Source organism: Microtus ochrogaster, linkage group LG3 (genome assembly GCF_000317375.1).
Source record: "Microtus ochrogaster isolate Prairie Vole_2 linkage group LG3, MicOch1.0, whole genome shotgun sequence".
In the NCBI taxonomy this organism is placed as follows: Eukaryota; Metazoa; Chordata; class Mammalia; order Rodentia; family Cricetidae; genus Microtus; species Microtus ochrogaster.
The window spans coordinates 20,051,090-20,070,831 of NC_022029.1; the positions used below are offsets into that span (position 1 = coordinate 20,051,090).

At 45.5% G+C, this 19,742-nt stretch overlaps 1 protein-coding gene across 1 annotated transcript in view; it reads right to left on the reverse strand.

Annotated features, from left to right (window-relative positions):
• Window positions 1–5,007: 5,007 nt before the first annotated feature.
• Window positions 5,008–19,742, reverse strand: part of Gng12 (G protein subunit gamma 12) — a 102,377-nt gene continuing 87,642 nt past the window's right edge. The window contains exons 4-5 of the mRNA XM_005360622.2: window positions 7,410–7,527; window positions 5,008–5,479 (exon numbers count right to left, since the gene is read on the reverse strand). Coding sequence (XP_005360679.1) covers window positions 5,354–5,479; window positions 7,410–7,502 — 219 coding nt within the window. The 5' untranslated portion in view covers window positions 7,503–7,527 and the 3' untranslated portion in view covers window positions 5,008–5,353. The remainder of the gene's footprint in view (window positions 5,480–7,409; window positions 7,528–19,742) is intronic.

The following is a 19,742-nucleotide window of genomic DNA, read 5'->3' on the forward strand; positions in this document are numbered from 1 at the left end:
AATTTCTCACAGGTCAAAGACAATATTGGATCTGAAAAAACACTGTTGAGGTGAATGTTCTTAAGACATTTGTCCAGGGATGGCCTCCAGTTAAATATAGATTTGAATGACTCACACCAGGACAAAGCACAAAAAGGACCCATCTGGAGGCAAAGGGCACTTGCTGCTCCTAGCAGTCACAGGCTGGGGTAGCAGCAAGCAAAGGAAAATCAGCTAAAGGTACTGACCACATCAGGCTGCATAAAGACAGTTAGAGCAGATGATGGGTCAAATTCGACAAACAGGCTCAGAACTGGAAGACAGAAGACAGAGGGACATGGGCCTACAACTCCTGTTCCTCATGTAAGGCTGAAAATGACAGTCCAGTTTCTCCACATAAGTCACTTGCCAGTGAAAAGCTGATGATGGCACATGTCAAGAAAAGGTGAAACCCCGGGTGGCATGTATACCTAGGCTCCTACTGCCACCGTCAGCAGGTATTTCCTGCCCACAGCTTTGGATAGTGTATACTCACCTACCACTCTTGGGTGCATACCTTAGGGTACACTCAGCTGTTGCTTTCACTGCCACCCCCTTTCAGTTTTGTCACCTGCTGTCTCTTTAAACATTCCCCTTTACAAAATTCTACTACTATCCCCAATACAGCTGTCTTCAAAGAATCACAGCAACTATGGGAGGGGGTGTAGCAGGGATGAGAGAAGGGAAATTTAAAAATAGCTTTAGGGAATTTGGTAACAATGGGTACAAGTGCGTGTTGGTTGTAGCCTCATTCTCTAGACCAGAGTACCGGACATCTGTAGTCCTTACTAGACAGGCTGAGCACCTCCTGTCCCACCATGAGTGTGCCCGCCTATGCGCATGCATGTTTTGTTGTTTTGTGTGTGTGTGTGTGTGTGTGTGTGTGTGTGTGTGTGTGTGACTCTGCAGAGGAAGGCCCTTCTCTTGCAGACCTTCTTTATTGCCTGGTGGGCTGCTCCCTCCTAACTTCTCAGAAGCTCTCTGACCTTCATCACTGCAGGGGTTCACAGGGTTGGAAGCAGGGTGTCTTCAGCAACTGCAGCGTTACCTGTTTGCATGGTTACCGATGGAACTCAGGGTGGTGTCACTCCCAAATCACCTCCTAAACCTTACAGGAACAGATACACTGTACAGGAGACCCACACCCAAGCTAGGAGTCTACTTTCTCTTCCTAGGAGACTCAAGTCATGGCAGTGTTTTTTTCTGCTTCTTAGGTCTCAGCATCCGTATCACCTTAGTCACACTCCTAAAAGACTTAGTTGTGACACTTGTCTCTCCTCTGGTCTCCCAGAATGGCCTTTCATGACTCTTGCTCTACATGTGGTTCTGCAACGATGAAGGTAAGTATGGCGGTCCCACCCTACCTCACACCAGACTTCAGGATGTCAGGGTCAGGGTGAGCCTCGCTTGCCTGCATGTCATCAGCACCTGGCTCCCAGAGTGTGCTTAGGAAATGTCAAGTGAATGGAGGGAAAGGGAAGAGAAATGGTCTTTTATTAATTTATTGAGCAAAACACAGGAAGAAGTCAATGACGCAGTGACCCAGTCCGTAAAGCAGGCTTTTTAATGACTCTTCTCTCACATTTGTGAGCATGTTAGCAAGTGAAAAAAATGCTTTTATTCTTTTCCACAGAACAGAGTTCCAAATAACAATCACAGTGTTAAAATGAGTAAGATGCTGGACGAGTAGCCAAAGAATATAATCAAATAACAAAATCGCAACAGTTTACCAATTGAAACTTTACTGAGACAGAAGAGAATATGTGTCTGTAGTTAACATGGCTAAAAATGAGACATTACAGAAACTAAGCCCATCAACCTAGGACAGGTACTATGCAACATAAATGCAAGTAGGTGAGCACACACTATGGACAAACCAGGATTTGAAGCAGCTCGTAGCACCAACTCACTAGAAGGACCAGCAGAGAGGCAGGTCATTCAACCAAGACATCAGGGAACAGGAAGGATCTCAGCCAGCATTTTCCTTCTCCTCCCTTGTGACAAAGGGGAAGGGAGAGCTGAAGTGCCTGGTCCAAAGTCATCCGGCAGAGGACTGACCAGACCACCAACCACTGGTAAGTGCTCTATTCTATTTGATTTGATGTATTTTCCCTACTAACAGGCTTACGATGAAAGAAAACAACAAACTTCATAGCATTCTTCAGTATTACACTTATTCCAATGGAAATGACTCTTGGGTCTGTGCATGGATACGTTTTTAATACGAATTCAGAGTGATGAGTCTGACAGTTCTACCTTAGTGGTAAGCTGGTAGAGAGGAGGCACCTGGACAGATAATTTGGCACATCTTTATAAAACGTTATTTTACTGTTACTGTGTGTGTACGTGTGTGTGTGTGTGTGTGTGTGTGTGTGTGTGTGTGTGTGTGCAGGGTAACACACTGAGCATGTAGAGGTCAGAGAACAACCTGTGGAAATCGTTCTTTTCTTCTACCTTGTACATCCTAGGGATCAAACACAGGTTGCTGGGCTTGGGAGCAAGCACCTTTACTCACTGAGCCCATCTTGCTGGCCCCAGTTTGACGCATCTTATATTGTGTAAACAATGAGTCAAAATTATTAACTCATTGGTATAAAATTTTCCCTGTGGATAGTTTAAAGATTAGCAAAGTATAAAAATAACCTAAATACAGAAAAAGCCAAACCTTCCCTTGAAAATTAAGTATGACACTCTTACTTCCATATGGCAAAAAGTTAAAAAACATGATTTCAGAAAATCAAAATATTTAGCACAACCCACAGCCTATGAACCACCTGATATATAAAGCATTTCCCTTGATTCTAAATATGTGTGTTTCTTCAAAATGTTTTGGAGTCATGGAATCTTGCCACAGCCCCAAGGCTAAAATTCATGATGGGCTGTAGTGATCAGAGTATAAGCATTATATTGCTCGCTACAGACAAGACAGATTGAACATACAGAAATTAAGCCAGGTTGCCAGTGTAGGGAAAAATCCCACATGGGACTTCCATTCATTATGATCAACAACATACTGCTGCAGACAGTTTTTCTGGCTTTATAAGTGAACAAAGATAAATAAAAGTGACTTCTGCATGTCATATACATGTATACATATATTATAATTTCTCACATAGACATTTAGGTATAAGTAAATCAACATTTGGCTTAATGTTTTCCCTCTTGGTTCCAGCATTAAAGGATCTGATTTCACTTTTATTGTGAGCACAGTTCAGATCTGGTTAGGGAGTTATAAGACATTTACTGTCTTTAAGGAAAAGGAAACAATATCTCCTGGGACCTCAAATTCATTTCTTACCATTAAAAGCATATTAACAAACATATGTTTAAGTAGTAAAGAATATACTATGCTACCAATAATGTGCACATGATTGCATAAAAATATTCTGTAATAAACTGCCTTATAAATATTTAAAGAAACATGTTTAAAATTAGAGTGACTATAAGATTAGTGTTCTGAAACCATCAGTAGAAAAATATACTTGTAAAAAAAGAATGTTCCATTAAATGTAAAAATTGTCTTTTTGGTGTACACTTCCATTTTTACCTTTTGCAAGGCAAAAGCTTGCTCTCTCTCCTGAACAGGTGCCTTTAATACAGCTGGAAACTAAGCAATAGGTGAGACCAGGTTGTGGGCAGTGCTATGGTTTTCTATGCTCAGTTCCAAGTGCTGGCCAGACGGGGGACTTGGAGAAATATTGGATGTCTCTGAGTTGTTTCGAAATAGTACTGCATCTGTTTGTCATCAAGAAACATGATGCTCAAGGCCCAGGCACTAGACATTCAGAGAGATTTTCTCTTAGGGCACACTGCATACGAGTAGGGGAAGTTCTCTAAAAACAACTCCTAGGGGCTAAGTCCTTTTTGAGAATACTTTTTAGAAATCCTTCCTTAGTAGTTACCTTAATGAACTGAAAATGAATTAAAATATCACAGGCTTTCTCTTTGGGTTGGGCTTCTAAATCAACATTTTAAATGAACCCTCTCATTGTGACAAAGTCAAGATATGTCCTTGGTCATGGCAGGTTGTCTGCCTCTGGGATCCTCACTGGACACTCTGAGGGTACATGGGCTATCTTCATAATCAAGGTAAAACTGATGACCTCAATCCCCAATTGCTGGAAGCGCCGGGACTGCCCTACAGACTGCAAGCCTCCCGCTGGAAGGGTCCCTTGCCCTGGGTGGTTTGTGACAATGTCAGTGATGAAACTGCAGCCATCTGGAAAGAGCTCAAGTGTCTTCATATTGCTCGACTGTTTCTTCCCACTGCATTCCACCCAGCTGGAGCTGGGTAGGAGACAATGTCCCCACGAAAAGAGTTGCTCTAGCAGCAAGGGACAGGTATCATGCCGGCGGGGAGAAAGGGAGAGGGTTGCCTGCCAAGCTGGGCCCAGGAGAGCAGCTGTTTTCACAGTCCTGCTCTTCTCAAGGCGAGGCTCACACTTCCTTCTTGCATTCCAGCCGTGAGGGTGGAAGTTTCTGAGGTGGCCACCCCCAGAATCCAGCAAACATCACGAGCCGTGGTGTGAAGCTGCCCAGGGTCCTCCCGAGGGTCTCTTTCCTTCTTAGACTCAGAAGCACAGAGAAGCCCAAATGACTGATATGAACTAATACCTCAGCAAAGGGCTTTCAGTTTTGTCTTAGCGTTTTAATGGGCACAGTTTATTGCAGACTAAGGGGTCAGCGTGATTCCAAGAGAGGAGAGAAGACAAGATCAGCTCATTAGGATGAATGTGAGCTTTGCAACATTCTTTCATTACCTTTTTTTTTGTACAAAAATTATATGTTAAGAATCTATTCTTTTACATCCACGGAGTTCCAGATAAAGGGGCTCTGAGGGGCTGATCTTACAGCAGGAAGTTTCAGTGTGATTAGTGGCAATAGTGCAAAAAGCTATGGCCGCAGACACCTGCCTCTCCAGGCCCCCTGTGTGGGGGACAGGTTGGCAAAAGTCTTATTAAGAACATAATATAAAGGTTTCGGACCGGAGTGATTCTTGACATTTTAATTTACTGGTGCTTAGACAGTTTAGGTCTTGACATATCTTAATCAACTTTGTATTGAAAAGACAAGCTTCCCCAACTCCCCTGCCACTTTCCTTATACAGTAACCCAATATGATACCATAGTTATCAAATAGAAAGTAAGATTGTTATTCTGTATTAAATCAGTAAAGGGCGAAGAAAGGACAACTTGGAAGAGAGAGACTTCAGGGTCTGCTATTCCAAGAGAAGAGTGTTTTAGTTACTAGCTGTGGTTACCGGGTAAGCTGAAGGCATCTCTTCAGGTTGCTGCCGTGGTTTGCGTTAAGAGGCGAGGGGTTGCTTCCCGGTCTACTATAAGATGATGCAGGTCTTCTTATCCTTGAATGGGTTTTCCGAGGTCGGTATGCCTATCAGCAGAGGGTCGTTCCGGGCATGCTCCTCACAGTATGACATCAGGTCTGCAGATGCTTTTGAGACCTGGTGAGGACACAAATAAGAAAGAGAAGACTTCATTGACAAGGATCCTAACCCAACAATCAGTGTCATAGTGTACGGCCTTCTGACCACTTGTCAGGTACAAGGGAAACGGTCCTGGCAGGTAAGACCTGCCTCGATCCAATGATCGTATGAGGATACCTCACTGGCAAGCTAACAGAAACATTTAACTAGAAACAAAACAACCAATCTCCACTCTTAAGTGATGGCAACACCGTGGTGAAGCAAGCTGCTCTGATTCGCCATAAAACACACTGAGGGTTAAATACTGTTCTTATAGAACCCTGAATTGCAGGGGTTTTCAAATGGTTTAAAGAATAAGTCCTAGGGCAGGGCAGTGGTGGCGCACGCCTGCCTTTAATCCCAGCACTCGGGAGGCAGAGGCAGGCGGATCTCTGTGAGTTCGAGGCCAGCCTGGTCTACAAGAGGTAGTTCCAGAACAGGTACCAAAAACTACAGAGAAACCCTGTCTCAAAAATCCAAAAAAAAAAAAAAAAGAATAAGTCCTAGGGTTTTCTGCATAAATGTGGAACAAAAGAGAGACATTGAGAGAAAAAGGCAAATCACATTTAACTGTGCTCACCAGCAACAAGTGTAAATAAAGTGCTGTGACGAGAAGGAGTAGGTAAAGCCTCCTGCCGCCAATCCAACGACTTGAGTTCCTCACCCAGCCAGGACCAACACGGTAGAGAGAGCCGTCTCCTAAATACTGTATCCTTGCCTCTACATGTGTGCTTTACTGATCCACCACACACACACACACACACACACACACACACACACACACACACACCCCTCACCAAAAAAATTAGTAATAAAAAAATAAAAAAAATAAGTATTTGGATATTTGCCATGCTGTAGTTTGAAATGTTTAAAAATAAAAGTTAAGGGCAAAGAAAGATAGGTGTGTGAATCAGGGAAAGTTATATTTTAGTTTCTCTCCAAGAGAAAGGAGACTGGAACACAAAACAGAGTTTAAGAATTGAATTGTGGAGCCCACACCTGACTAAGCTTTGAGATTTACTCTTAGTGATCTAGTGTGGGGATGTGAAAGGCACAACACTAGCAAAGGAAGGCACTACCTCTGGTGTGAAACCGGAAGGAACTCTGACTTCCTCTGGTGAGGCATTAGAAGGCCCTGTGCCTTCCTCTGGTGTGGCATTAGAAGGCCCTGTGCCTTCCTCTGGTGTGGCATTAGAAGGCCCTGTGCCTTCCTCTGGTGTTACATGTGGAACTCTGTGTCCTATCAAGGGAGTCTGGAGGGAGATTTCAGGAGGGTTAGACCAGGGCTCTGAGGGCCACCACAGGAACCTCACGCTTTCCAGACAGCTGACTATCTCCAGTCAGGTGACTGCTTCAATTTCAGGAAACAGAACTGAACATTAACCACACATTCCAGGGTTCTCACTGGCCAGTCCTCTCAGAAAGGAGGGGGACACTTACTTCAAAGTCAAACTACTAAGAAAATGAGTCTGGAAATGGAGCCTTTACTAAATCCTGGGCCACAGAGTGGCCACTAAGTGACACACTGAAAGACAGCAGTTTCCAAAAGAAGGATTCAGACGGACAGCTGAATTGCAATACTTGATAAATTCCGGGAAGATAACAAGGGTGCTTAGCCACTCCACTCAGAAGGCAGTCATGACAAAGCTTGATCATATTCACTCAGGAAAGGCAGGCTCTCAGGAAATCTTGTCTAGGGCTTGACAGGGGGCTAGCTTAGATAACTGGTCCCTTGGCTGTTTTAGAATAACACCTGTGCTAGGTAGGAAATGAAAACTAAATTACTCTCAGCCTGCTCCAGGAAAAGCGGGAAGCAAACTGCATATGGCTGTATCTTCTCTGCCTCATGTTCCTGCTCACGGAGGGTGGGGAGCTGTGCAGAATGCACTGCCAGGCCCTTCGCACGCACCTTTATTCTCTCGATGGAGGCTTCCAACCGCAGCTGCTGTACAGTTCTCCTAGCCTGGGCAATGTTGTTGGTGCTTGCCGTCTTGCTGGACATCTTTGACGATTAGTCTCCCTGGAATCTGGAGAGAATTTTAAGAGGTGACTAGCAGTTCCTTTAGGTTATTTAAACATTTATTAAGATGTGTTACTTGAAGGGGGAAGGCTGCATTTCCCCAATCCCAGTCAGAAATGCCCTACAGCCATTCTGGTGACGATCCGGATGTGCCAGCCTGCCATTCACTTGAGTGCCTACAGCATCTTTCTGAAGAAATCTAGCATCTGTCAGTTTAAGCTGTGTGCCCCAACATACTACAGAAAAGTGTCCTTTAAAGAACTTTCTAAGAGAACACACACACACACACACACACACACACACACACACACACACACTTGCAGTAGCTAAAGTAGCTACAGCAGAAGAAAACACCTACCAGCAGAGTGTGTTACTATCACCACAAACCCCATAACGAAAGGCTTCACTTAATTTCTATTAGCCTGATGAAAAATTCAAGGCATGGGCAATGGTGAGAAAGCTCTCCTCTAAAATGATTTGCGCACAAGGCAATGTTAGGGGTCATCAGATGTGCAGCAAGTGTAAGACTGTTGGGAGGCAAACAAGTCAATTTATTTTCAAGCAAAGCGGGGGTGAGGGGGCTTCAGCAGAAGGACTCTCCATGATAGATCTATAGTAATGTCAAATGTACAATAGTCTCAAATAGTAAAATGTTATTCCTTCCTGCCTCATCCTGGTGGCCATGCTGTTACCTGCCCTTACATGTCAGAGGTTGCTCCTCCTCTCTGGCTAGCGCCCTTGGTGTCTAAGCTGCCCTGTTGCTTTGTCTTCACAACCACCTGATGTAAAGCAGTGGAAAGAGCCTGGCCCTTGAGCTTTGACCTCTCTGCTTAGGCAATGGCACCATTTCAAGAGGAAGACAGGCCCAGGGCAAGAGCCTGCCCGGTGCCTTTGCCATATATGGTTACATTCACACCCAGAGTGGTGGCAATTGGAGAAAAAGGCAGAGCTGGCAGGAGGGCGGCAGCTTCATGACTCACGGGAGCAGGTGGGCAGTAGGTGTGCCTCCCTGGCACTATGTGAGGACTCAGCAGTCTAGGGCACCATGGCGCCAGCAGCAAACCCAGGCTGACTCATTCTTTGGGAGGGCTTGCTGCTATACAAAGCTTAGACCAGACAACACGGACCGCATGAGTGCCCCAGACATAGACACAGATGTCTCCAAGGCCTGAGTCAATGATCAGAGAGGGCCGGACCCTCTGATGTCCATTCTTACACATTTGTACAGAAACAAAAACACTACCTCAAAAAAACAAAACCCAAACTAAAACACTAACACACAGGTCAATCTGTATGCAGGACTTTGGAGTAAGCCTTGGTGTTGGGTTTACTACCCATCACTGATCTGTGTGCAGGACTTTAGAGTAAGGCTTTGATGTTGGGCTTCCAATCACCAAGTCTGGATGTTCTACTGCTGCTCCAGAGGAGGTTGAGACCAGGTAGGCAGTTTTACCTGTGTGCTCATCTTTTTGTTTGTAACATAAGGACACCATTATCCACCTCAAAGATTTTTCTTTTCTTTGCAGTGTAGAGCAAATTCAAATCCCTAACGCATATCTAGTGTGGGGTCCAGAACAATGAAGCTCCATAAACTGCAGCTGCTAACACTAGAATCCCCTGCTTATACTGTCCACCCCTCCCCCACCTGCTCAGTGGACCTCAGGGGGTTTGACTGATGTGGTCTAGGCAGGGCCCTTTAGAATAAGTCCTTCGGCAATTCTGCCACATTACTATCAGGACAGAACCAAAGGAATGATGACAGCCAACAGAACACTGGAGGAATAAGGAAGCCCCAGTAGGGCAGAGGTACAGGAGACAGGAGAAGGAAGTGTGTGGCAGGACAGGGTGGACTTGTCTTGACTGAGGCCTTAAGTCTTGATTTAGTACACAGCCTAGCAGTCTCTTCCCCAGGTTCCAGTCACGCAGCCCTGCCCAAGGGAGAGGCCAGGCCAGGATCTATTAATCAGGTGTCTAAAGTGCCATCAAGGCATGGCAACCTCACTTTGCAGAGTGCACGGCCCTGATGCACAGCAGATGGTGACAAAGTCTGTCCCTGCAGCCTAGGAAAAGGGACTCTCTTTCTAGCTGCTGGCTGGCTGGAGGTGACCATGACTGCTTTTCTGAACAGCCAGTGGTTTGTAGACGGCACCCCCACGGTTTCTCTACGTTCCCTTTGCATGAAAACAATGCCAAGCTCTCTCTTTCTCTCAGCCTTCAGGGTGCAGTTTCCAGAGCCAGGGAAAATTTTCTTGTAACTGAAGAAGAGGTCACATAGGGACAACATCATCCATTGCTCCTACTGGTGTGGCCATCGGCAAACAATCCCAAGTCAAGCTCTGTTTATAAAAGCCTAGGAAGACTCTGGTCAGTGCAGATACCCAGCAGGAGAGGACGTCTCCCCTTCCCCACGTGTTATAACTAATATTTAAACCAGCTAGCTTGTAAACCAAAACAAAAGATTAAAAACAGCAATCCACAATTCATTCCTCTCTGTCTCTGTCTTTCTGTCTCTGTCTCTCTCTCTGTGTCTCTCTCTCTGTCTCTCTGTCTCTCTCCCTCTCTGTCTCTCTCTGTGTCCCTCTCTGTGTCTCTGTCTCTGTCTCTGTCTCTCTCCTTTGAGACAGGGTTTTACTTTAGCTTTGGAGTCTGACCTGTAACAAGGTCTTGTAGACCAGGCTAGTCTCGAACTCACAGAAACCCACCTACCTCTGCCTCCTGAGTGCTGGGATTAAAGGTGTGCACCACCACTGCCAGGCTCACAATTTATTCTTGCCAGCTTAGGCCTCTCTTGCTCCTTCACTGGACCTGAACGTACTGGCATTCCCCTTCCAAAGGGGAATACTGCTGGTTCCCAGGCCCTCAGTGGTCGATACCATACTTTTGCTTTTTTCTTTCAACTCTTCCTTCCCTATCCCCTTCATTCCTTTTTAGAAATGGGGGTGAGAGGTGGGGGTGGGGGAGGGTGTCTTTACTCTGTTGCCCAGGCTGGCTCCAGTCTCCTAGGTGTAAGCAATCTTCCTGCTGAAGCCTCCCAAATAGCAGGAACTGGAGGTACAAGCTACCATGATGGGCCTAGCAACTCCCTATCCCCTTCTTGAGGCAGGGTCTCAAGAGGTAGGTGTTTTTTTCTAAACACCAAGAGAGGGACCTTCTCAAGGTTTTATAAGTACAGCCTGTCTGTCTCAGGCTGGCCTCGAACTTGTGAGTCCTCATGCCTCTCTCCCAACTGCTGGAATGACAGGTTTAAGATAACACACAGAGCAACAAATTTTCAGTTAGGCATTACTGGTGGTACCGGGCTGGGTGTGCTGAGGCAGGGCAGTAGAGAGACACAATGCTCACCCTCACGGAGGCGGCACTGAGGGAGTAATTAAATGCTTTCCCTTTCTGCCTGAGGGAAGCCCAACCCTTCCACACTGCTTGTCACCCTTCTCAGTCTCTCAGTTCAAATGCAACAAGTTCCTTCCTCTCTGCTGGTACAGGGATAATCCTACCTAGAAAACTAGTTAACCTTTAGAGATGAAAGCATTTTCGCCTCATCCTTAAATATAAAGAGCTTCTTCTACTGTATTTCTGTAGCAATAGCTTTGGGAAGTCAATTCAATGGGATACTTGTGAGCAGCCCTAGGAGAAGGATATGATCTTCCTCCTTGCAGATACTTTGTAAAAGCTCAACTAATGTCCTGGGACAGACAACAAAAAGACTGAGAAAATAACCGGGGATGTCTCCATCCTTCTATCCCGGGCGGGAGAGCCTATGCAGCAGCTTGCTTTGTCCAAGCACAGCCTCCAGGGTAAATGCGACCTGGCATCCTCATGAAAACTGGGAGCTTACTTGTTGCTTTTATACAGCATTTCAGGAAGCCTTGTTACAACCCTGCACGGGGTCATTACTGTTGTTTTAAAGGTGAGTCATCTGGGACTAGGAAGACTGGCTTCCAGGTGACACAGTCTACGCGCTCTATGCTGCCTGTGAGGCTTTCCTTTCCGGAAGTCGCCCTAGGAAGACTGGCTTCCAGGTGACACAGTCTATGCGCTCTATGCTGCGTGTGAGGCTTTCCTTTCCGGAAGTCGCCCTTCCTACCTGCCACAAAGAAAGGGCACTATTCCAATTAAGGTGACTCACAGACACTGGCGGCACTGCAGAATGTGCTCTTCGCTGGGAGCACCTTTGACACTCGGCAAACCAGCATAGGGGCTTGCTGGCTGCCTTGTGTGTATGCATCGCTTCCTGGGGCACAAGACTTATCCTGCCCACAGCCAGAGCAGGCTTCACTTTTGCATCCAGGAGTAGGTAAAGAACAATCTCTGTAGCTTATAGGCAAAGGCTAGAGTCAGTATTGGGGGGTGGGTATAGTCTAGAATCCCAGTACTCCATTCTGCCCAGTAGAGTCAAAACTCAAGAACTTGAGCCATCTGACGAAACCTGGCTATTGTTTCTTTTCTGCTTCATCTATGGGCAATACAATGGAACCAACGTGGAGCGTTCAGCTAGTCAAATGGTTTACACTGGTTTTGATGCTACAGTTTGCCTAAATTCTCAGGTTCTTAGAAATTCCGAGGAACAAGATGTTCCATTAGGGAAACACAGGTATTTAAATCTGTGTCAAGAGGACCTGAGCCAGAGAGGAGAGTGGGCATAAAAGGTGTCACCAAGCATACTCTCAGCAGAAGGAACAGAGAAGCCTGTAGTCTGAATGACAAGTCATAGTGGCCTGGCCCTGAGCTAATCACTGGGGCGAAGCAACTTCCAAGAACAAACATCCTTCTGTGGCTGTAACAAAAGAGCAGCTTTCCATTTACTCTGCTCTCTCCATGCTGTCTATAGAAGAGGGACAAGAAGACCTGCTTCTTAGGGCTGTGGGAGATGGGCCATGGATCCACACTATTCTCTCAACACACCGTACATCTGCATACTACTAAATGCTGGGCTCAGGCCCACATTCTTGGTGTGAACCAAGATTAGATCACTGCTGGAGAATTACAAAGCTATGGGATGAGGTAGCAACAGCCTAAGCCCAGGGAAGTATAGAGCAGGCTGCTACAGCCCTTCATCCTCATGAGCCTTTGCCATTCAGATCAGAACCTGAAGGCTAATGCCAGCCTCAGATGGTGTGACTGGGCCCCACGTTCACTGCACAGTGTGTGTTTTAACTTAGAATTGACGGTGACTATTTGAAAAAGAGAGATTTCAGCAGGGCACAGTGGTGTAAGCCTTTACTCCCAGCTCTCAGGAGGCAGAGACAGACAGACATCTCAGAGTTCAAGGCTGGCCAAGGTTACACAGTGAGACTGGATGGATGGATGGATAGGTATTTCACTCTAGAAGGAGGATGTCTAGAAAAATGGACAACTGAGCTGGATCTGATGACATCTGCTAGTTTGGCTGTTGTTCTGCATGCAGTTCCAGGGTTAACAAGGTCTTGTGTTCTTCCTGGCAAAGGTCTTGTGTAAGACTTGCTAACTACTTAAGCTTTGATTTTCTCATGGAAAAAAATAAGACAATACTACTTTACTATTTCAAAGGACTGCTAAAAGTACCAGATCAAATTAGCGTGAGTATAGTTATGGTTCATTGCTAGGATGCTTGCTTAGCCTAAGAGAGGCCTTGGCCTTAATCCCTACCACTGGGGAAAAGCATGTAGATTAACAAATATAAAGAATGATTTTCAGAGTGTTTAGTACCTGTATCCTCCTATAAAATACTGTGTGGTGTGCACCACACTCTGTAGTTCCTACCGTATGTAGTTCCTGGTGCTTGGCAGAGTTCTCTTCCCGGCATACCTCATTGAACTGCAGGGCTAGAAGCAGTAACTATGTCCCAATGTCAATGGGAGGAGTTAACAGGAACAGAGTGTTCCCCACTTCAAATTCATATGCAGAGGGTCTAACCCCAGCACTTCCAGAGTATGACTGTATCTGAAGACAGGGTCTTCTAAGAGGTAACAGTTAAACTGAGACCATGAGAGCAGACCCTTATCTCACAGGACACTGTTCATAAGAAAGGGAAATTTGGGCCTAGAGGTTCACAAAGGAGAGGCAAGTAGGCCAACACGTGGATCTCGGATTTCTAATCTTCAGAAACAATAAAAAACAAACTGTTGTTGCTTAAGCTCTGGATAGTAGTCATAGCAAAGGGCCACACCTAGGTTCTCTTACCACCGGAACAGTGGTCAAAGCATTCAGAAATGACCTGCCAGGTGAGAGTGACAGGAATTTTCACAGACAAGAAGGGTGGAGGGCAGGCTGCTGTTTGAGGAGGTTAGGGATGTGCTGTCCCAGAGTCTAGTCACCAGTCAGTTACAGAGGGGCCACATGGCAGGGCAGCTTTGTGATTCTGCACTTCACACTGAACCCTGGGCTCAACTCTGAGGTGGCTCGGAGTCCTTCCTAGGGATTCTAGTGAGAGCCTGCTCTGCCTTTCAATGATTACACAGATTGCAGCAGAGTACTTTCTGTTGGCTGTCACTGAAGTATGAGTCACACAGAATTATTAACCTGACCTTAAGAGCTCGCAGATTAGCTATGATTGCTATCACTGCGGACCACCTCAGACTCCTAGACTTCAACGGAGGAAGGGCTGCACCTCAGTACTTGCCTTCTCCTTTTCCTAGCTGAGGTCATGGGTGTAAGGGCCAAGGGAAGCCAAGCCTGTGCCCAAGCTGCACAGCCACTCAGCTCCTACAAACAATTATACTGACGGTCTGGAGGGAGAAAAAGGAGAGGAAGGAATAGGGGAGGTCTGCAGGAGTAGGGACGCACATTCTGTATGGCAAAGGTGTTGTATTTTGCAGTGATTTGGAGGATCATCTAGAGATCTCTAAGAGATGTTTGCACAGGTCGGAATCAGCCAATCAGAAAGAGGAGCATCTCTTGCAAGGCCTCAGCAGAGCCCACCTGTGAGTGTCTTCTCTAATATCTTTCTTTGGTTGACCTTCACTTGCCTTTTAAGGCAAGTTTCCAAATAACAATGCTAGAGACAGGAAGTTCAAATGGTTAATTCTGATAACTGTCACCATTTGCTCAGCCGTTCATCTGTACCTGATGCACACATCCCTGCATTTCCTTTCCTTAGCAACATCAGGAGCCCTAACCCTTTATCACTTCTCTTTTTCAAATGGTGCAGATAGAATATATAACCTAAGATCCCACACGGTGGAACTGTAGCTCTAGCTACAAGGCTCTCAAGACGTTATTCTACACATCACCTTGGGAGGCTTGTCCTGAATAGGAGTCCAGGGTGAAACTGGCAGAAAGGAGTGGCCTGTGTCAGCTGGCCTTACACTCACACAGTTGGGCCTACAGCAGTGTGAGCAGCCGTGTGGCATGGAGTGAATTTACAAGAAGGGAAAGGTTAAAAAGAGCAGGACCACCGCCTCAGTTCCTAGGTGAGACTTCTGCTAAGGACACAGATGATTACAACATCCTGTGTGGGCTGAGGTGCTGGGAAGGAGCCAGGAGGACTAGCCAATCTCCATAGTAAATCCGGTGGGCAGGATCTGCTCCGTTCTGGCAAGGCCCTGGCTTCCCAGCGCATCTAAGAACACCTGGGGCACTTGCTTCAGAAATCGGCTTCAGGAGGTCTGCAACAGGGCCCAGACAAACAATTTAAAAGCTTCCTTGGAAGACTTTCCTGAAATACCAGTAGTGATGGCCAGACGCTGCCTCTGGCTCCTGCCCATCTTTACTTCCGCCTGGAATTAAAATGGGTCAATTTAGAAGAAAGCTGCTTTCTGTCTACGCATGACTTTTCAGAGCTCTGACTAAGCCCTGGAGGATTCTCTACGTGATGACAGTAGCCTACAGGGTTGACTTCTTTCAGGATGAAATTGTTCTATTGGTTGACATTCTCCTCTGTTATAAAGTCTAAGTCTGTTTGTGGACAGTTCCTTCTGGAAAGCGCTACAAAGCTAGACAATCTGTGCTTGCCACTCTTTCGACAATGCTCCCTCTGTCGTCAATGCTGTCTTGAGGTTCTGGTGGAGCAGAGCCATCAAGGGCTTTTGCTGTTGGATAAATGAAAATCCCAGCATGTCATCTGCTACTCCAAGATGGTTTATTTCTGAGTTCATATAAAATTATTGAGATGGTTTACATTTTGGGGTCCTGAATCACTGAAACCCATTGTACCTTAATTGGATCAGCAGCATTTGAGTGTTCAATAGTTACAACACTTTCCAAACTCATCTGTCCTGACCAGTACAGTCCAGTTCCAGCTTTTATCTCTGAAAAGCTGACTTAAGCAAGATCCAGGGGTTTCCCAGGGGGCCCCTCAAAAAGTCCAAAGGGCTTGCACTCAAGGCTTCTCAAAATTCTGCATCCATAATAAAACTCATAATCACAGAAGAAAACTGTTTCTATATAACGTGCCAAACGCCAGGCACTAGGTGACAGATATACCTCTTGGGGCACTGTCCTAAGCCCTCACAATAACCCCAGGAGGTTCCATTTTATTTCTAGTTTCATACAAGGCATTAGCATGTGTCAAGAAACAGCTAAGAAGCTTCTAGGTTAAGACTTGAGCTGATTCTGGGGTTCAGGCCTGGTATTTTTATTACTACACAGAAACAGTGCCCTGCTGTAACGTTCAAGTCCTTGGCTTCCTAGGTTATGTTTTGAAGTCCTGAGCCTCCACTCAAAGTTTCCACCAGCTTCTTAGCTCTATTTAAAATTTCTTTTGCTTTAGGTTCTTTTTTTTGTTTTGTTTTTTTTGTTTTTTTTTTTTTTTGTTTTTTGTTTTTCTAGACTGGGTTTCTCTGTGGCATTGGAGCCTGTCCTGGAACTAGCTCTGTAGACCAGGCTGGTCTCGAACTCACAGAGATCCGCCTGCCTCTGCCTCCCTAGTGCTGGGATTAAAGGCGTGCGCCACCACCGCCCGGCTTGCTTTAGGTTCTTATTTACATTGCTACCCACTTCAAAGAAAGCTTCCCTAACTACTTTCACTTGCAGCGACTAATCCTTTTTATTAATTAATTCCTGCTATATATGCATATAGCTCAGGGGCTCAAGGACTTCTGAAGGGCCTGACCCATGCATGCAAAGGGTAGGCAGGGCAAGCTATGTATGATTAACTATTTGCTAGTGAGTGCATATTGTTACATAACTGGTTTTATATAAACACTGTAAAATAATGACTAAATGTCTTTACTACCATGTACCAGTGACTGTAAGTAGTGATCAGTGTTCTGTGCAGATACAGGTTTACCTAGTATCCCTAGAAGCTGGATTCATCATATCCATACAGACAGGTCAAGAAGTTACAGAAATACCCAAATTACAAAGCTACAGATTTTAGTCCTTATTTCTCCAACATCAAATCAATGTCCTGAGCACCCTGTTCTGCCTTCTCCTTCACAGTGACCAATGCAGAAAAAGAGACCTCCATTAATACCTGGGTTAGTTCATGACATACAGCACAGCAACTATACATTAGCTAGTGTGAAAACCATTATCTGAGGGTGTTTTCATGTCTGATAGTTGCTATCTTAGAAACAGGATATATCTTGCTGGTCTTTCCCAACTGTATCCTGCAAAACTGCCCATTTTGAGCCAATGACTACCTACTGCTATGCTTCCTGGCACAGACTTTAGAAGCCTGTGGAATTCTTGGTTTTCCCATATATTTGATTAGGACAAAAATGTTGACTCTGAACTTTCACCTCCAGTATGAGATGGCACCCAGGTTCCAAGGGCCATGCTACTGTGTACCCATGTGAGGTAGCCAAACAAGTGTTCAGCTGTTGAGGCAGGTTCATGAGAAGGTGCCCTGCAACCTACAGCAGAGTAGTGCTTAGCCCCTGCCCTTTCATGCTCCATCCATCTGTTCAGACAAATGTTTAGTCAACACCAGAAACAATGCTTACGAACAAGTTTTACCTGGCACCTAGTACACCAAGAGTGGCCCAGAAAAGATTTGTTTGTATTTTCATGGCTGCTTTAGGATAGCTAAACATCTCACATGTTTATCTAGGAGTGAATAAATGAATGGAATAATTTTACAATGTTGAAAAGCAGTAATGTGGAGAGCGGAGGAAGGCTTGACTTAATGTGTTGACATGAGCAGAGCTATGTCAAGGACCACGGTGCCTGAGATCTGTGAGCGTGGCAAAGCCTGCCTCTGGTCCACGTGGGAGTATTTACTAAAGATAGAACAACGTGTGCAGAAACTACCAACCACAGCTTCCTCCTCCAGGATGATTGCAGCCTGAGACTGCTCCCCTACAGAGACCACCTACCTAGATTAGCTAAAATCTACCTCCTTGTTCAATTGTGTACAATAAGCTCACTTCCTAGATTCACATGTATAGAATAAGGTTTGGGGTTGTCCCCGCTTTTCTGTACTATGTCTTTCTGTCCTTTCTCCATTCCCTGTCACCCAGCAGGTCAATCTCTGATGCTGTGTGGAATACAGCAGGATGCTCTTCTGTGCTCGCACTCTGCTGAAGGATTTATATCACGTTTTTATTTGCTACTTACAACGCCCCTAAAGAAATTACTGTCATTTCATTAATAGCATTTTTGTTAGGAGTATAAACACAAGACACACTAAGGATAGCCCCAAAGGGTCTGCAAAAAAACACAGCCATCTTGGGCTTGGGGATGGTTCGCCGGGTGAGGGTGCTGGTGCTTGCTCTCCAGGGCAAGGAGTGTAGTCTCTGAATGAGAATGGCTTCCACAGGCTGCTCTGTTTGAATATTTGATTCTAGGTGGAGCAGTTTTGGGAAATGTTACAAGGCCTGGCCTTGTTGGAGGGGTGTCACTTGTTGGGAGGACGGTGGTCTTTGAAGCTTGGGGCTTCAAGCACCCACGCCATTCCCATTTAGCTCTCTCTGCTTGTGGATCAAGATGTAAGCTCTCAGCTGTTCCTGCGCCATGACTGTATTCTACCACCAAGAGTTCCGCTCTAATTCTCTGAAATGATAAGCTCAATTAAAGACTTTCTTTTATAACCTTCCTTGATCAAAGTATTTTGTTGCAGCAACAGGAAAAGAACTAAGACAAGGACTTTAATTCAAATCCCTACCTCCCAGATTAAGAAAAATATATCTGTATATGCCTTTAGCCCCTAGTCAGGTGGATCCCAGGAGCTCTTTGGTCAGACAGCCTAGCTGAACTGGTGACCTTCTGGTTCAGTGAGAGACTCTGTCTCAAGACATTATGGCAAAAAGTGGTGCTGTCTCACTTTGGCTTCTACTCATATACACAGAAGGATACACACACAGGCACAACCCTGCCCCGAGACTACTACATGACACACACTACTATAATAATGGCAGCACTTCCAAATGGTGTAAGAGCAGTTCTCACTGTTCTGCGCGGTGGTGGCCTTAGACATTTGTGAGAGGAAGGAGCCACAAAGGGTAACAGACTCCAGTCAGGGTGTTCTCTCGTACAGCGGCTGTGCTTTCCACACGTGCAGTAGCAACCTCAGGACTAGCTGAAAATTTCTTAGATTCCAACCCAGACCCACCGAATCAGAACTGAGACGGACGCTGTCAATGTGTATCCTAGAAGCCCCCGCCAACCACTGCAGGTGAGGGTCTGGAGAGATAGCTCAGTGGTTAAGAGCTCAGACTCTCGGTTCAGTTCATTACCAGCATGGGAAGGGAGAGGGAAAGGCTTGCAACCCCTTAGATCTCTAGCTCCAAGGGTTCCGACATCCTCTTCTGAATTCTGTAGGTCACATACTCACATGTACTCATACCCACACATGCACACGTACACAAAATTAAAAAGAAATCTAAACTGGCAGTTCTCAACCTGTGGGCTATGACCCCACCTGGGGCTGCATATCAGACATCCTATATCTCAGATATTTATATTACAATTCATAACATAGCAAAATTAGAGTTCTGAAATAGAAATAAGTACTTTTATGGGTGGGGCTCACCACAACACGAGAAAGTGTATTAAAGGGTTAAAGTATTAGAAAGGTTGAGAATCACTTTAGTTTCTAAAGAAACAAACTCCCCAGATGATCCTTAGGCCCCTAAAGTTTAGGACGTACTCACGACTGTGGACAGGCTCAAAGCAGAGCCATCAAACAGCAGGAAGACCTGGCTATGAACTAAACAAACAGAAAGTTCATTTAAACAAACGTGATCATGATGTCTCCCACAGCGAAGCACGGCTGTTTACAGCCTCCATACAGCCTGAAAAGCGGCAAGGGTATGAGCAGTCTGACTGAGGAAGGAGGCAGGAGAGCCGACTTGCTTAATTTGG